This window comes from Periophthalmus magnuspinnatus, chromosome 14 (assembly GCF_009829125.3).
Source record: "Periophthalmus magnuspinnatus isolate fPerMag1 chromosome 14, fPerMag1.2.pri, whole genome shotgun sequence".
In the NCBI taxonomy this organism is placed as follows: domain Eukaryota; kingdom Metazoa; phylum Chordata; class Actinopteri; order Gobiiformes; family Gobiidae; genus Periophthalmus; species Periophthalmus magnuspinnatus.
Genome location: NC_047139.1, coordinates 6,742,221 through 6,758,306, shown reverse-complemented (window position 1 = coordinate 6,758,306; position 16,086 = coordinate 6,742,221). Strand labels below are relative to the sequence as shown.

The 16,086-nt window shown below is 40.1% G+C and overlaps 1 protein-coding gene across 1 annotated transcript in view; it reads right to left on the bottom strand.

Moving 5' to 3' along the window:
- LOC117381905 (rho GTPase-activating protein 26-like) overlaps positions 1-16,086 on the bottom strand; it is a 161,695-nt gene that overhangs the window by 39,090 nt on the left and 106,519 nt on the right. The window contains exons 16-17 of the mRNA XM_033978956.2: positions 14,499-14,557; positions 3,099-3,204 (exon numbers count right to left, since the gene is read on the bottom strand). Of these exons, the coding sequence (XP_033834847.1) occupies positions 3,099-3,204; positions 14,499-14,557 (165 nt within the window). The remainder of the gene's footprint in view (positions 1-3,098; positions 3,205-14,498; positions 14,558-16,086) is intronic.

Genomic DNA, 16,086 nt, shown 5'->3' with positions numbered 1-16,086 from the left:
TCTGTAGGTACGAGTCAGGTCTAAGCTGTGACGTAATCAAAGCTAAAGGCGGAACAATCAAATATTAGAGTGTGTGACCTTTTTTTTGGCCAGGCAGTGTAGATATAAAACAGTGTCCAGCAGTTCTGATCAAAACTCAATAAGCGAAACGTCTTCACTCCTACAACTTTTGGTCCAGTTGACAGATTTTATATTATTATTTTTTGCTACAGTAGTAATAAACTTGACAATTGAAAGTGACAGTGCCAGTTTGGTTTGGTTTTATGTGTGTCATGATAATCACTCTATCGACTCATCGTTCAACACACGACAGACGCAACGATCATTTTGTTGGTCAGTTTTATCGCGTGGGACATTTTTAGATATTTTTTTCTGCATTATGATAAGATTAGAGCTGTAGAAGTTTAAATTATCAACAAAGATTACACAGTAGAATGATTTAACTGTTGCGTTCTGCTGTTTATTTATCGCAGCTCAACAATATTGACCAAAATGGTGCATTTTGAAAACTTATTTGGGGATGATTCCACTTTTTTTTTTGGTTTCAGCATTACAGTTTATCGTCTACGTGTTCTTCAGCAATACATCGCACTAAAATGTGTTATCGTTCGGACAAGTAAAATTCAAAACCATGCAAAAAAACGTAAATGGATAGCATATGACGACAAATTCAAGCCAGCTAAATTTGATCAAAGTTTTAAAAATTGGACAGTCAAAGGAATTACAGCTTGGTGTGCTTTGGAAAACAATGGGAAGTTGGAGAGTTTTCAGGGTTTGACAAAAAAATACCAACCATGGGAGGGAGCGACTATAATAATAATGACTAAAGCTTACAGGAATAGCAATATTAGAATAATCTGAGTAATATATATAAAGCCTTGCTAAGTGAAGAGAAGCATACAACCCAAAAAGTAAAGTTAAAATGGGAAAAAGGGTTTAATATAGAAATTGGAGATGAAAATTGAGTTTGCCTGGAAAAATTTGATTAGAGTTTTTCTTACACCTCAGCTAAAAAGTAAACAATTACAGATAACTCAGAAATGTTGGAGAGAACTTTCGGGATGACGGTGTTACTGAATGTGATAAATATGATGATGGTGATGTCGATAGCAGCCAAAAAATGTATAATGAGGAAATGTGGGAAGAAAATACCACCAAGAAATGAAATGACCAGTGGATAAAAACGATTGAAGACATATTTGTAACGGAAAAACTTACACACAGACTGAGACTACAGGAGCCACAAATGAACAAAAAATGGAAAAAATGGATGGTATATAAGCGAAGTGACTAGAAATGTGCTACCCAGACATGTTTGACGTTCATGTTTTTGATTGAAAAAAGTGTTATCGTGACAGGACTAATCGCCGTGTTGTGAAAAACATATTTGCAAACGCAGTTATCGTGAATATGAACACCGGTTGTGACCTAAATTTGAATCCCGCAACCTGATGTAACGGAAATGCATCTAAATCCACTTCAGACAAGTCAAATAATCCTGTATCTTCCCTTAGAGTTTGTTTCATAAAGGTGTAATAATCCTTCAAACGTTCCAAAAGCATTGCAGCGATCGAAACATCTTTTTTTTTTTTCTGTTGTTCTACATCTGTTAGAGAAAAAAAGCAGCAGATTACTGAAATGACTGAAATTACAGCTGAAATGGGTTCCATCTTTAGCAGGTTGCCTAGTTGGAAATGAAAAATTATCCTGGAGTGTTTTATACAATCATAAGCCCTTGTGAGAGAGACTGGAGTGGTGCTTTAAGTGTGTGTTAAAGCCACACACAGAGGTCTTCAATATGAGCCTGATGGAAACACAATGACGAGCTCCGCTGGTCTGGACTAAATGGTTCATGTGGGGATTTGCACTTTTTCCTCAAAATATGTCCAAAAACGTCTCTATGGGGTTGTGTGACTTGAGTTTATTAATAGTAGTTTAGTCATTATAGATGTGTTTTCTCATTTCAAGCTAAATAATCTTGAAATCAGTGCATCTTGAATCTATGTCGACTTTGGGAATAAATTAAAAATGCGTATTGTAGCTACGACAACTTCAACCATTTCGATTTGCAGTCTTTTTTTAGTTTGTAAAGCTAAAAAAGGCAAAGAGAAGGAGTGTTCTTCCTGTTAATATGAAAACCACCTGGATCCAAACAAACCAAACTGTGACATGTAACAAACACAACCCATAAAAACACAATGGTCCCGCGCCCCCATCCCTTTGTTTACACGTCCACCACACGACACGGATGTGTCATGGACTGGCACATCCACAATGAGAACGTCAGTCTGACAAGGTCAATAATGTGGCTTTGGTGCAAACGTCACAATTTCCTCTGGTTCTGACCAATCCTCTGATCGGGTTCACACCTGCTCAGACTCTGCTCAGGCTTTTTACGACAGGAAAATACTGGAGAGTCCAAAGACTCCACTGCGAGTCTGCACCAGAGCGTGCACTCTCATGCTGAGTCAACATAAATGTGATACCAGAGGACTTATTTAGCCGTTTTCTCGTTTTCATAAACAAGGCTCACTCTCTCAGGCTCACTCTGTCACTTTAGATCAGGGGTCTCAAACTTAAATTATCTGGGGGCTGCAGGAGGCAGAGTCTGGGTGAGGCTGGGCTTATCAGGTATTCTACAAAAAAAGCTTTGTTAAAATCTCAAACGTCATCGTCATGTACACCAATTCTTGTGGGTTTCGTGGATATACATCGTTATTTGTTGAATCTTTTGCGACGAGAGTACACAGAGCGACTCACACGTGTGTTTTACCCATTTGGGGGAACCTTCTACACTAGGGAACCTAATGCCACACTAAGATTCAACTTTCATATTGTCCTGCGGGCCACAAAATATCCTCTCGCGGGCCGCAATTGGCCCCCGGGCTGCGAGTTTGAGACCGCTACTTTAGATATTTAGTCAAAGATCTTAGCCTAGTCCTAATCCCACTGTACAGGACGAGGACCAAGTGATGCAGAGGAGCTAAATTTAACCCTGCAGTGGAGGTGTAAAAATGAATACATGCATGTGGTGTAAAAGTGAATACATGCATGTGGTGTAAAAGTGAATTCATGCATGTGGCAGTGTCTCGTCTTACGTGGCCAGGTGTTTCATGAGCAGCTCCAGCATCTGTCTGTTCTTTTCAGGCAAACGATGAACCAGCGCGTGGATCTCCCTCACACGAGTGTCCTGGTTATCCAGCTCTGGAGGGAAAAACAGTCACACTTTTACTCTACACTTACAAGTATATACATGTGTACTTTAAAAAAAAGCATTTTCAATCTGTTTAGAAATACAAAAATAACAAATTCACCTTTTAAATATGCAGCATAAATATTTTCAAGCCTCAAATTCAACAAATTCCAAACTTTGCTACACATTTTTTTCACTCCACATTTGTACTTTGCACTGAATACTAATCACATTTTAAACAGATTGAAAATGTTTACTTAAAAATTCAGCACCTGAAAGTCTGAATATAAATCAAACACATTTAATAGAGTTTAAAAAGTAAAATAAATAAAAAAAAAAAAATCAAAGTGAGAAATTCAGCAGTGTTTAAAATAAAAAAAAAGTCTGACGAAACAAAAGATCTTCCATATTGTTCACCGAGCTTAAAGGTGGAGCAGTCCAGGCATGTTGATGTACGAGTGTGTGCGAGTGTGCGTATATGTGTGTGTGTGCGTGTGTGCGTATATGTGTGTGTGTGTGTGTGTGTGCAGAGGCCGGAGCACAGCTGACAGCAGAGCCACAATAGATCAGCCCTGGAGCTGTACCTGTCAGCACCTGCTCATACACAACTCAACGTAAACAACCAACACAACCAGACCTATTTAGACCTGGATTTATGTGTGTACAGTAGAGCTGACGCACACTGGAGCGGCTGTTTCTTGTAAATTAGTTGTTTCTTACAAATCTGAAGAGCGGGGAGGTCATTCAGTTAATTCTCTGAGCTACAAATCAATTTCCCGACAGTAAGTCCGATCACTTTGAACCATTCAGCACAATAAACTCATTTGTTGTGCGGATGTTTTCTTACTTGTCAGCGTTATCGGAGTATTTTCCCAGATATTGCATCAAATATCTGGTCTTTGTGTGCACGTATGTCCTTCACAACAGACAAACGGGTGAAAATACGCCTTAACTTCAACGGCCTCGCTCCTGATTGGCTCTTTCGTTGCTATGATACTCGCGGTTGGAATTTCAATGCTCCAAATCCGATGAGCTTCGTTTGGACCGTCCCGACTTTATTAAACTCCGTTCAGCTCCAGCTCCTTTTGTTTTTGCTAAAAGAGAACCACTGAAGTATATCTAAAATCTCATATCATCAAAGATTCATCGGAGCTTCTTTCAAACGAGGGCGCGTGGATTAAAGACACAGACAGAACACACTTTTACAATTAAACCCAGAGCAGACGCCGTGTTCGTCTCCCACCGAGTTAAATTAAACATCAACAGCACAATGAAAACATCACTTATTCATTTACATTCATCTGCACAAAGAACTTTTCACAACTGAGACTGAAGCGACGGTAAAGCTAACAGGAACTAGAATGTCAACAAGCACTTCCTGGTTATCTGACAATAATATTTCGTACTAATTAGACGCAAACTAGCATGAAAACCTGTACTTCCTGATTATCTGACAATAGCATTTCTTTCTAATTAGATGCAAACAGTGCACAGTGGAGTTATTCTGACAAGAGCTAACAAGAACTAGCATGCTAACACGCACTTCCTGGTTATCTGACAATAATATTTCTTTCTAATCAGATGCAAACTAGCATGCTAACGTGTACTCCCTGATCACCTGACAATAACATTTCGTTCTAATTAGACGCAAACAGTACACAGCGGAGTTATTCTGACAAGAGCTAACAAGAACTAGCATGCTAACACACACTTCCTGATTACCTGATAATAAAATTTCTTTCTAATTCGATGCAAACTAGCATGCAAACACGTGCTTCCTGATTATCTGACAATAGCATTTCTTTCTAATAAGAAGGAAACAACACAGGGGAGTTATTTGACAAGTGCTAACAAGAACTAGCAAGCTAATGCGCAGTTCCTGATTACCTGACAATAGCATTTCTTTCTAATTAGATGCAAACCAGCATGCTAAAGTGTACTTCCTGATTATCTGACAATAACATTTCTTTCTAATTAGATGCAAACAGTGCACAGGGGAGTTATTCTGACAAGAGCTAACAAGAACTAGCATGCTAACACGCACTTCCTGTCATGATCATCACTATATGGACTTATCTCTCAATATATGAAAAGTGGAGTGAATATTTTGGGCCTCAGTATTTATTGTGAGTACTTTTTCTTTGCAATAGTAGGATATTTGGGTGTTTTATGTAATAAGGTAAGATCTGATCTGTGGAGGGGCGAATAGGTCACTTTTATGGTGAATTATTGGCACATTCTGCTGTTTTCCTCTTTTAATGAAACAGTCTATTTAAAAAGTGTCTTAATTAATCACATTAAGCAGCTTCAATATTATCGTTTATCGCAGTATTTCTCTGCAGCGATATATCGTGTCTTAAAATGTGTTCGTGGCAGGTCTCGCCATCGCCATGGTGATAGACGGAGCAGTAAGACCGGAGGCAAAAACACATTTCTGCCAAAGCTGCCAAAGAAGCAACTGAGAGAAAAAGTCAAACATTGCAACATTTTCTGTGGAACATCTGTGGAAAAACCAAAACCTGCAGCAACAAGTGAAGAGTCACAGATTTTGAAACGTGAGTAAGAACTTTTATATAAGATCATGTTTTTTTGTGTGAAAGTTTTGGACTGATGCATTAGTGAAATATAGAAATGGATTAATTTAATAATCTGGAAACGGTTTCAGCTTCTTTTTCTGGACTTTTCACCGTCCAGAATCGAGTTTTAAATGTAGTTTGTTATATCAGTGTTTATAATTTTCATCACTCTGAAAAATGAATGTTAACAGTGCACAGCAGAGTTATTCTGACCAGAGCTAACAAGAACTAGCATGCTAACACGCACTTTCTGATTATCTGACAATGACACTTATTTCTAATTAGATGCAAACTAGCATGCTAATGTGCACTACTCTGATCACCTGACAATAACATTTCTTTCTAATTAAATGCAAACAGTACACAGCGGCTATTCTGACAAGAGCTAACAAGAACTAGCAAGTTAAGACGAACTTCCTGATTAACTAACAATAAAATTTCTTTCTAATTAGATGCAAACTAGCATGCTAACGTGCGCTTCCTGATTATCCGACAATAATATTTCGTTCTAATTAGATGCAAACAGTACACAGCGGAGTTATTCTGACAAGAGCTAGGAAGAACTAGCATGCTAACGTGCACTTCCTGATTATCTGACAGTAAAATGTCTAATTAGATGCAAACTAGCATGCTAAGGTGCACTTCCTGATTATCTGACAATAGCATTTCTTTCTAATTAGATGCAAACAGTACACAGGGGAGTTATTCTGACAAGAGCTAACAAGAACTAGCATGCTAACACACACTTCCTGTTATGATAAACACTATATGGACCCAAATATCCTACTTTTGCAAGGAAAAAATAATACACAAATAATATCGAGGCCAAAAATATTCATTCCAGTTTTCTTATATTGAGTGATAAGTTCATATAGTAAACACTCTGTTCCACCTTGTGATGTCATCGTGTGGTGATACAGGAAGTGCTCCACTGTGTTTTTAAACTCCACACACCTTCACTAGAATCATTTGGATCATTTCAGACCTCAAATTTCCAATCTTTACTAAACAAAAGGTAAAAAGGAAGCTGTTAAATTGAAAACTACCCCTTCCCCTTCATGACATCACAGAGTGGAACAAACTAAACAAAAAGTACGGCAACTTAAGCTCCATCTACGCTTCATTTTACTTTCTGTATCAACAAAACCCGACACAATAGTCAGTTTGTGCGTTCATCCCTTTACTCATTCTCTGTTGGTTAATCTGCTCGTCTTAAACCAAAACTAATCCAAATCTAGTATCAGAAAAGGCCAGATTTTGTCCTGTTTGTGTATTTTTTTTATGTACTTATTTTACTATTGATACTTGCTCAAATTATATGCAATAACATTTTTGGTTTACTGATTTCAGCTGATTTTAGTGGTTAAGATAATCAGTAAAACCACGATTTGATGATGATGTTTACTTCACATTCAGGAAGAAATATGTGAAGTATTTAAAGTGCCCGTATTACGCTTTTTTCTGCTCTGTTACAAAGTCATTTCCTCATAACAAACAGACCCAGAGTTGTGTTTTGTTTCATTCACACACGTTTAACACACAAACCCCGCAGATTCAGACAGAGTTCTTATCTCAAACAGACTCTGCTCCACCTTGTGATGTCATCATGTGGTGATACAGGAAGTGCTTCTCTGCGTTTTTAGACTTCACACACCTTCACTAGAATCATTCGGATTATTTCAGAGCTGGAATTACCAATCTGTACTGAACAAAAAGTAAAAAAGGAAGCTGTTTAAATTGGAAACCACCACTTCATGACATCACAAGGTGGAACAGAGCCCGTTGAGCTTTGGACGTGTAAACAGACTAATAATAAAGTGTTACTCAAACGTGTGTGACTGATGAGGTAATGTTATAACATGGTCTAAAGTTCACAAGAGTCAATTTTGCATAATTCAGCACAGGACCTTTACACGTGAGTTAAAAATGTCGCTCTGGTGGGATCTGTAGACGGGAACGTTGAGATTCTTGTCCAAAATCTAACATTTTCATAACCAAAATCAAACATTGGCAGCGTATAACTTGGGTTTGATTTATAGTACAATTTTGCACGCCTCCAGAAAATACTCTATATACGGACTTATGTACTTATTTCTTTTCCTTTTTTCTTATTTCCTGACTTTTATACGTTCTAATAGGCGCTTCTCTGTGTTTTTAAACTCCACACACCACTCGAATCATTTGGATCATTTCAGACCTGGAATTTCCAATCTTTACTAAACAAAAGGTAGAAGGAAGCTGTCAAATTGAAAACTACCCCTTCCCCTTCATGACATCACAAGGTGGAACAGACCATTTTGAACATACTCAACCAAAATCGGGCATTGGCAGCGTTTAACTTGGGTTTGATTCCCGAACTGTGAATCCTTTTTATGTGGAGTTTGCACGTTCTCTGCGCGTTTTGTTTTAGTTGTCTTCACCTTTCACGGCCTTCGCTTTTTACTCCAGAAAGTACGGTATATATGGACGTATATACTTACTTCCTGACTTTTATACTCTCTAATAAGTGCTCCTCTGTGTTTTTAAACTCCACACACCTTCACTAGAATCACTCGGATCATTTCAGACCTGGGAATGTCCAATCTTTACTAAACTATCGCTTCACCCTTCATGACATCACAAGGTGGAACAGACTAAACAAACAGCACGGCAACTTGCGCGCCATTTACGCTTCCTTTTACTTTCTTTTTTTTTTTTATTTCTTTTTTTTTATTTACGCAAAAGACGACAAAGATACAGAAAAGACAGTGACAAACAAACACGGTACAAAGCATAAGACGAGAAACAGGAATAAAATAATCATCCGAGCTTGGGCGGGGCTGAGGGGGCGGGGCTGAGGAGGCGGGGCTGAAGGGGCGGGGAAATTGGGCGGGGCTGAGGGGGCGGGGCTGAGGGGGCGGGGCTGAGGGGGCGGGGCTGAGGGGGCGGGGCTGAGGGGGCGGGGCTGAGGGGGCGGGGCTGAGGGGGCGGGGCTGAGGGGGCGGGGCTGAGGGGGCGGGGCTGGGGACTTACAATGAGCTAATGTTTTATAATTGAGCAGGTAAAATGAGTGAGTGACTACGTATAGTTATTAATTATGAAGTTAAAACTAGTTTAAACATTCAGTTTCTCTCCTCTTCTCTCTTCTTCCCCCTCTTCTCTCTCCCTCCTCCATTCCTCCTTTTTTCCTTCTTCTTTGAATGAATAATTGGGTCACCTTCCTCACATCATTTCTTTTCTGCCCTATACTCAAGCGAATACTATTTATTTTTACTTTCTGCATCAACAAACCTGGACACAATAGTCAGTTTGTACGGACATCGCTTTGACCTTCACCCCGTCCCGTTGGGAGTTACCCATCGCACTCCTCGTGTTTCTTCGTCCCAATAACAGCTCGGACGTTCGAAACACAAACACTACCTGGACTCGTACTGTTAGTCTCACTGATCTGCAGACGACGGAGTAACAAGAGGGAGGACCGAGGGGTGGAGTGACTGAGAGAAGTTCATGCGAGGATACTGTCCTAATTTCACCCCATGCTTTCACAAAATGTCTCAGAGCCAAACAGGCGTTCAGATGTTACAACAATACACTTTGAACATGCGCCGCCCCCACACACACACACACACACACACACACACACACACACACACACACTATGGAAACTGTAACCCATAAACTGCGGTGATCTCAAACTCAAAACTAATAATAACCGCGAGGACATCCAGTATTTTATGTCTTAATAACCCGCGTGTTTTGGTTAATAGCCACTTGCGCGTCAGCTCTCATAACTGACATTTCCTCGTACCATGCCAACGATATTTCCTTCCTCTTCTGAGAGCTTAAATCTTGCAAGTTTCGTAATGATTGTGTGTGAGAAAAAGAGAAGGCTTGCGCAGTAATACAGTACGATTACAAATATGGGGCATGGTGAGTCAGTGTTTCAGTTTTACGTGGCTAAAACCTGAAACGGAACCTGAATATGTGAGACGGGACTGTACTTTCGGCGATGTTTACGACTTGAAAACGGTTCTTTTTCGCCGTGCGCACGACTGAAAGCTTTTTATTCTGCGTTCTTCTCTTTGAATTAAACCGTTGCGCTGGTTATTTATGTTTTGATTAGCGTGTATTGTGATGTTAATGTCATTTTCATTCACTTCCTGACGACGCAAATAAACTTTCCTTGCCTTGCGCTGCGATGATTACCAATTTTGTTTCGTAAAAATAAGGTTAAGGGTTGAATTTCCAGGAGATTCGAACCAGGTGGAGATGGGAAAGATTAAAAACTACTCAAAAACAGGAGTAATCGGTTAAAAAAAAAATGAAGCAAAGTACAGTCCGTGGTAGTAATTCGATTTGTGGATTGCGCGTATTCAAATCAACTCAGGAGACACACACACAAAAAAAACCTCATTGCGGTCTAAACTACAGTGTTAGCATGTTTTGTACACAATTATATTCCGCAGGACATGTTTTGAATTTGCAGAAGACATGAAACTAGCACAAGGACTGCAGATTTGTGAATAGCTAATCCAACCGTTAAGCGCGTAGCCACCGCCCGGCGAAACCACAGCTTATTTAAAGTGGACGCGTTTAGCTGATTTGACCTTTAAAGAGCTTTTAACCGTGTTTTCCTTCACAATTCCTCACTCGGTTGTAATGACTGACTGTGACTAATGCTTAAGTAATGTTTTTTCTCCTGCAATCCCGCAATCAAGTTCAATGTTTTCACGAAACCCGAATGCACGCCCCCAATATCGGTACATACTTAGTGCTCCGTTTCTTTTTTTTTTCTTAGCACTACAGTTTTTAACCACAAATTAGCAGACGTGTTTGAACAAAAAGTGTAATAAATTGTTATATAGCGGACAAAAGCGTAATGTCGTCTTTAACCGTGCACTCAGATGTTATAAAGAACTGGACTACGTGAGTGTAATGTCAACTATAGCCAGGGCCGGTTCAGCCTATAAGCAGAATAAGCAGCTGTTTAGGGCCCGGAGGTCACCAGGGGGCCCCCAAGAGCTCATACATTTATATTGAAAATAATGTAATATATCAAGTTTTATTGGACATGGAGCTTGCGTTTTACAGCAGCCTAAATATCCATCTAAAACGATTACATTTGTTTTCTATCTATAGTAATATCAGTAAAATATCTGCCGCTGCTACGTTTGTTTTTAAGTCGTGCAGAGGTGAGGGCAGCTCTGTGTTTACACCGGCGCAAGGACCCGACATAATGTGAATTTAAGCCCAATTTCGCAACTGGAACACATTAAAATCCACTAAAAATGAAGAAAAAATGTCTAGACTGACTGACTGTTGTAGTTGTGACATTTTGGATGTTTTCAGTCTGATGTTGTTCAGATAAACACAAAAACAACTGGTCAAAGTGACGAGAGCAGAGTCAGAATGTGTCAAATGTGAATCACCAACAGCTGAGCCAGGAGGGGGCCCCAGAGACAAATCCAGCTTAGGGCCCCCTGAAAGCTGGGACCGGCCCTGCTCATAGCGTTCAGCTCCAGTCAAATGAAGCTCGTCGAGGCTAGCGGTTTCTACGATGCTCTAGGTCGGAATTCCAGAGAGCCACTCCGGAGCGAGGCCGTTGAAGGTAACGCCCCTTCCCGCTTAGCAACGCTGTCAATCAAACCCTGTTGCTAACGCTAGCGGGAGCAACCTTGGGGAAAGAAAGCACCTGATTTGTCTGTTATTTATGTTTATATCTTGATTTACAGATGCAACAGCGAAATAAAAATACCTGGATCGTGTAGAGCGGGGTTATACGAACATTTTAAGACCAAAGTGACGAGTTTGACAGCAGCGTTTACGGAAAGAGGAGCAACAGTTTTTCAAGTCGAGTCAATGGAGCCAGGTTAGCCGTGTCAATGATGCTAACGCAAAATTGTCCACACTTTTGAATCAATTAGCGTTAAGATTAAGGGAAACGCAATGGCCCAAAATTGGAGAACCACTTGTCCATGACTAAGACGAAGCTTCCTAACCTTCTTAACGACAATTTAATGCTAGCAAACAACCGTCATAGCTGTGTATTCGTACGACGTCACATGATTCTCCCCGTGTCTCCGTTTGAGCCCAGATCCAGAGAGAATAAAACGATGTCGACACAGCAGGTCCCTAATGTGTCACATGACAGGAGGAGCACAGTCAGGGGCCTCGCTCTGAACTAACAAGAGCCCCAGAAGGAAACGGATACGTCAGGAGAGCCCGGTCCACAGCAGGTGAACCGTTTGCTAATGCTACAAACGGACGTCTACACAGAGAGTTCATGTGCTAATGGATTAATGTGCACATCATCAAGCTGTTTCAATGCAGAGATTACATTTGTGGTGTTGTCCAATTCAATTCTATAACACTTTATTTATCTGCAAAGGGCACACAGTGAACTAGAAATAAAATAAAATATAAAACTAAATCCATTAACTGCTGTGTTAAAGTGGGAGCGTGGGGTCACATTTCACGGTAATGTAAATGAAACAGTTTAACGCAGCTGAACCGCTATGAAGACGAATTTAACTGCGATTTTGACGGGAATTTACAGCTGAAAATTGCAAAACAAAACCTGGCACATACAATCACAATCCGATTTGCAAATATTAATCTTAGACGAGTTTGAAGCAGCTTTTGGCCTTGGGAAATACCAGAGACACATGTGTTTGGATTCAACAAGTTCACAGTTTTTCTCCTTTAAAATATGTATTGTATTGTTTGTTTTGTTCTGTCCAACTTGTATTTTTGGTTGCATAATACTCATACTACAAAAATGTTATTCATTCATTCGTTTGCCAGTTAGTGTGGAGTGAGTTAGGACAGTTTAACATGCCTCGGCACGGAACAATGCAATAAAAGATGATGACGCATGATGCTGGCAAACGCAGTGCAGCTTTTGCCAGCACCATGTGAGTCTCTCGCTGCAAAGAATACCGCTCCGACACAGCAGCCACAGCAGCTTCTCGTGCAGTCCGAGAAAGGCGTAACAAATAACGATAAGGTTCAACACTTGTGGACTATAAGTTTCTTTCAAAAGCAGTACGTTTCCTATAGAACCTAGAAGAAAAGGTGTAACTATTCATACGCAGCCGTTGTGTCGGAAAAGCTTCAGCGGCATGAAACTCCGGTCTATTTCAAATCTACGAACACTTTAAGACAGAGACCGGTTCACCAAAGGACAGAACATCGAGTCACAAACACAACAATGTGGTCTACTCCATCCTGTGTAGTGAAGAGTGCAGCGAGCGTTACACCGGAGAAACAAAACAACCACTTCATAAGCGAAGGAACCAACGCTGTCGCAAGAGCTGCTCGGGATCACAATCTGCGGTTCATCTCCATCTCAAAACCACTAACCGCTCCTTTGAAGATAGTGAAGTAGAGATCGTAGCCACAGACAAGAAATGGTTTGAGAGGAGAGTTAAAGAGGCCCCTTTTCATCCTTGGACAAGAATGGAGGCCTTAGACCGGGCCCGTTGCGCTGTTGACCAACGTAAAATACACATTTACAAGCGATATTATATTTCACCGAGGACGGCAGCAGGTCCGGGCCGTGCTCCGAGGTCGCGCTCTCGCTGACTTTTAACGGCAATTGGATAAAGACAGGTTTAAAGAAATTTGAACATATGCTAAGAAAATGTTGAGTTTGTTTAGTTCTCGGTTATGAACTTTAACAAGAATCGTGCGAGGACAAGACTGACTCACCTGCGACGTTTTGCGCATCCAAACCACCGTCTTTGAGCCAGACCGGGCCGATTTACTACAGTCCAGATCTCAGTTTCAGTTTGTTTAGTGAATAAATTTGAAAATCTCAGTGAATTAATTTTATTGTGATAATCAAAACCACAGATTAAATGTTCACTTTTTCATATTTATAATCTGTGTATAATTCATTTTGTTGTTGAAAGGTGAAAGCCAGTTGCAATAAAAAGTAAAAAAAATAATTAAATAGTTCATGTGCATTTAATATTAATGTTTCAAAGAATGATCGGGGTGAATGTTCGGCCCCCGCACCTTTTCACCTCACCGAATCTGGCCCTCATTGCAAAACGTTTAGACACCATTTATAACTCTATCCTCTAAATCTAAACACGGAAAACCGCAGTGATAGCCGGTATGCTAACAGGTGTGAGAGCGCTCGTTAGGGCCTGAACGATTGTGCAAATATGAGTCAGGCAGTTCACACTTAATGAAGTTGAATGTGTAAAGAGGTGTGTTAGCTTCAGCGGCGTTAGCTTCTCCTTTCAGATAGATATAAGGACCAGTAATAGAAGCGGGTTGGACGAGCAGCGAAACGTTTCCATCCTAAAACGTTGCGTCCAGTTGACAGAATTGCAGTTTTCTTTTACTTTATTTCTCATACAGACCCTCGCCGTCCGTCCGCTTAAGTCGACTAATAAAAACCCGCTCAACTAAGACACCGCTGCCTCATCGATCGACTAAATGACTACAGCCTGGTGATTCTCAAGCCGACTCATTTTAATATAAGCCGCATTTTCCAGTAACCTGCTCGTGTGCCCTGTCCCGTTTGGGAACCCACAGCTCAGATCTGTATTGTGTCAACAGAACATCTCCTCCTTTTGATATTACACATTTACCAAACCACGAACCGCAGGCTGCAGATTCAGTCCCACAGCACCCAGAGAGCACCCAGAGAGCACCCAGAGAGCACCCAGAGAGCACCCAGAGAGCACCCAGAGAGCACCCAGAGAGCACCCGCTGACACAGAAACACACGGGACTTACTGGCAGCTTTGATGAAACTCCTCTGATACTGGTACGTCATCAGTGGAGCTGGCAGCATTCTGCAAACACAAACAGAGGGATTCAGTGAAGTACAAGTGCGACTGTGGGTTTAAGGAGCGTGATACCTTTCATTTCATGAGTCATGTGTGATAATGTAAAGGTTTTGGAAGAAAAGAATGATTCAAAGCGTTGTGTAAAAGTGAATTAGTATTTCCATTCAAAATCTTTACGCAAAGTATCGGAAAATATGACACAAGCTTTAATTTACTATTGTTTTCTAATCTAAATCTAATCCGGTTACTTATTCTGTTCTCTTAATTTACATAATTGTGTGTGTTTTTCTGTTATTATTATTATTTTTTTTACAAGGCAATAAGTGGACAAATAATCATTATCCAGTGTATAGTTTTCCAAAATGGGATATTGAGTGAATAGATTTCGACTGAACCGATAATTTAACTGAATATTTTATCAATAATTTAACCAAAAATGTAACCGAAAATTTAACCAATAACTTAACAGAAAATTTAACTAAAAATTTAACACAATATTTTAACTGAAAATTTTACCGAAAATTTAAACGATATTTTAACCAAAGATTTTACTGAAAATTTAACCAAAAGTTTAATTTAAGATTTAACTGAAAATTATACCGATATTTAAACCAAAAATTTTATTGATAATTTAACCCAATAATTTTACGGAAAATGTAATCGATAATTTAACCAAAAATTTCACCGATAATTTCACTATTAATATCAACGCCAATATCCTACACCAGTATCATATTGGTGCATCCCTACAACAAAGCCTTATCTCCATGGAAACCAGCCAGACTAAGTCGCAGCAGGTCAGCTCTATGGAAAGGCGCGAACCCACTCACAGTAACAATGGATGTACTTCTATACTTCTATATTCTATACTCTACTCTTAGCAGGTATTTTTTAGCCTTCTATAATGGGACGAAATGGAAGATAGATACGTTTAATGGCTTATTACGGAACATTCCAGCTTTACTGTCCAGCCCAGGGAAGATTTAACCAAAGCTGACACAAAATACTAGAGAAAAACAAAAGTCAAAATCGAAAAACAATGCACCAAAACAACTCGATCAGCACGTACGTAACTGTTTTCTAAAGAAGGACATCTTAAAATATCTCGCTACGTTTCCCTCGCTGTGCGTTAGCTTAGCCTGATCTTTTCTCTATTTGATGCTCTTCCGTCCGAATGCTAGCGCGCACAGCTGGACACGACTTTATCCCAGCGCGTAGTTGGGTTTTTATGGCTCCCGCTGGTTTTCAATGACCTCAAAGCTAATCCTCCCTGCACAATGCGGACGTGTCGACGGATCCTTCCATTAACCTTACACCGACTGAATGCTAAACGGCCATTTTAGTTTCCAAATTTGTATAAAGAAACGCTTCATTCATCGTACTATTACCTCATATGTCTTTGTGCCGCTATAGATTTGTTCGAATACTTTACATCCGCACACAGCACGGGCTCCCACAATGCATTTCAGCTCCACATAAGAGGTCTACTCCTGTTCCGTTACAGTGAAAAACCAAGCGGGAGTTGAAGTCCTTTA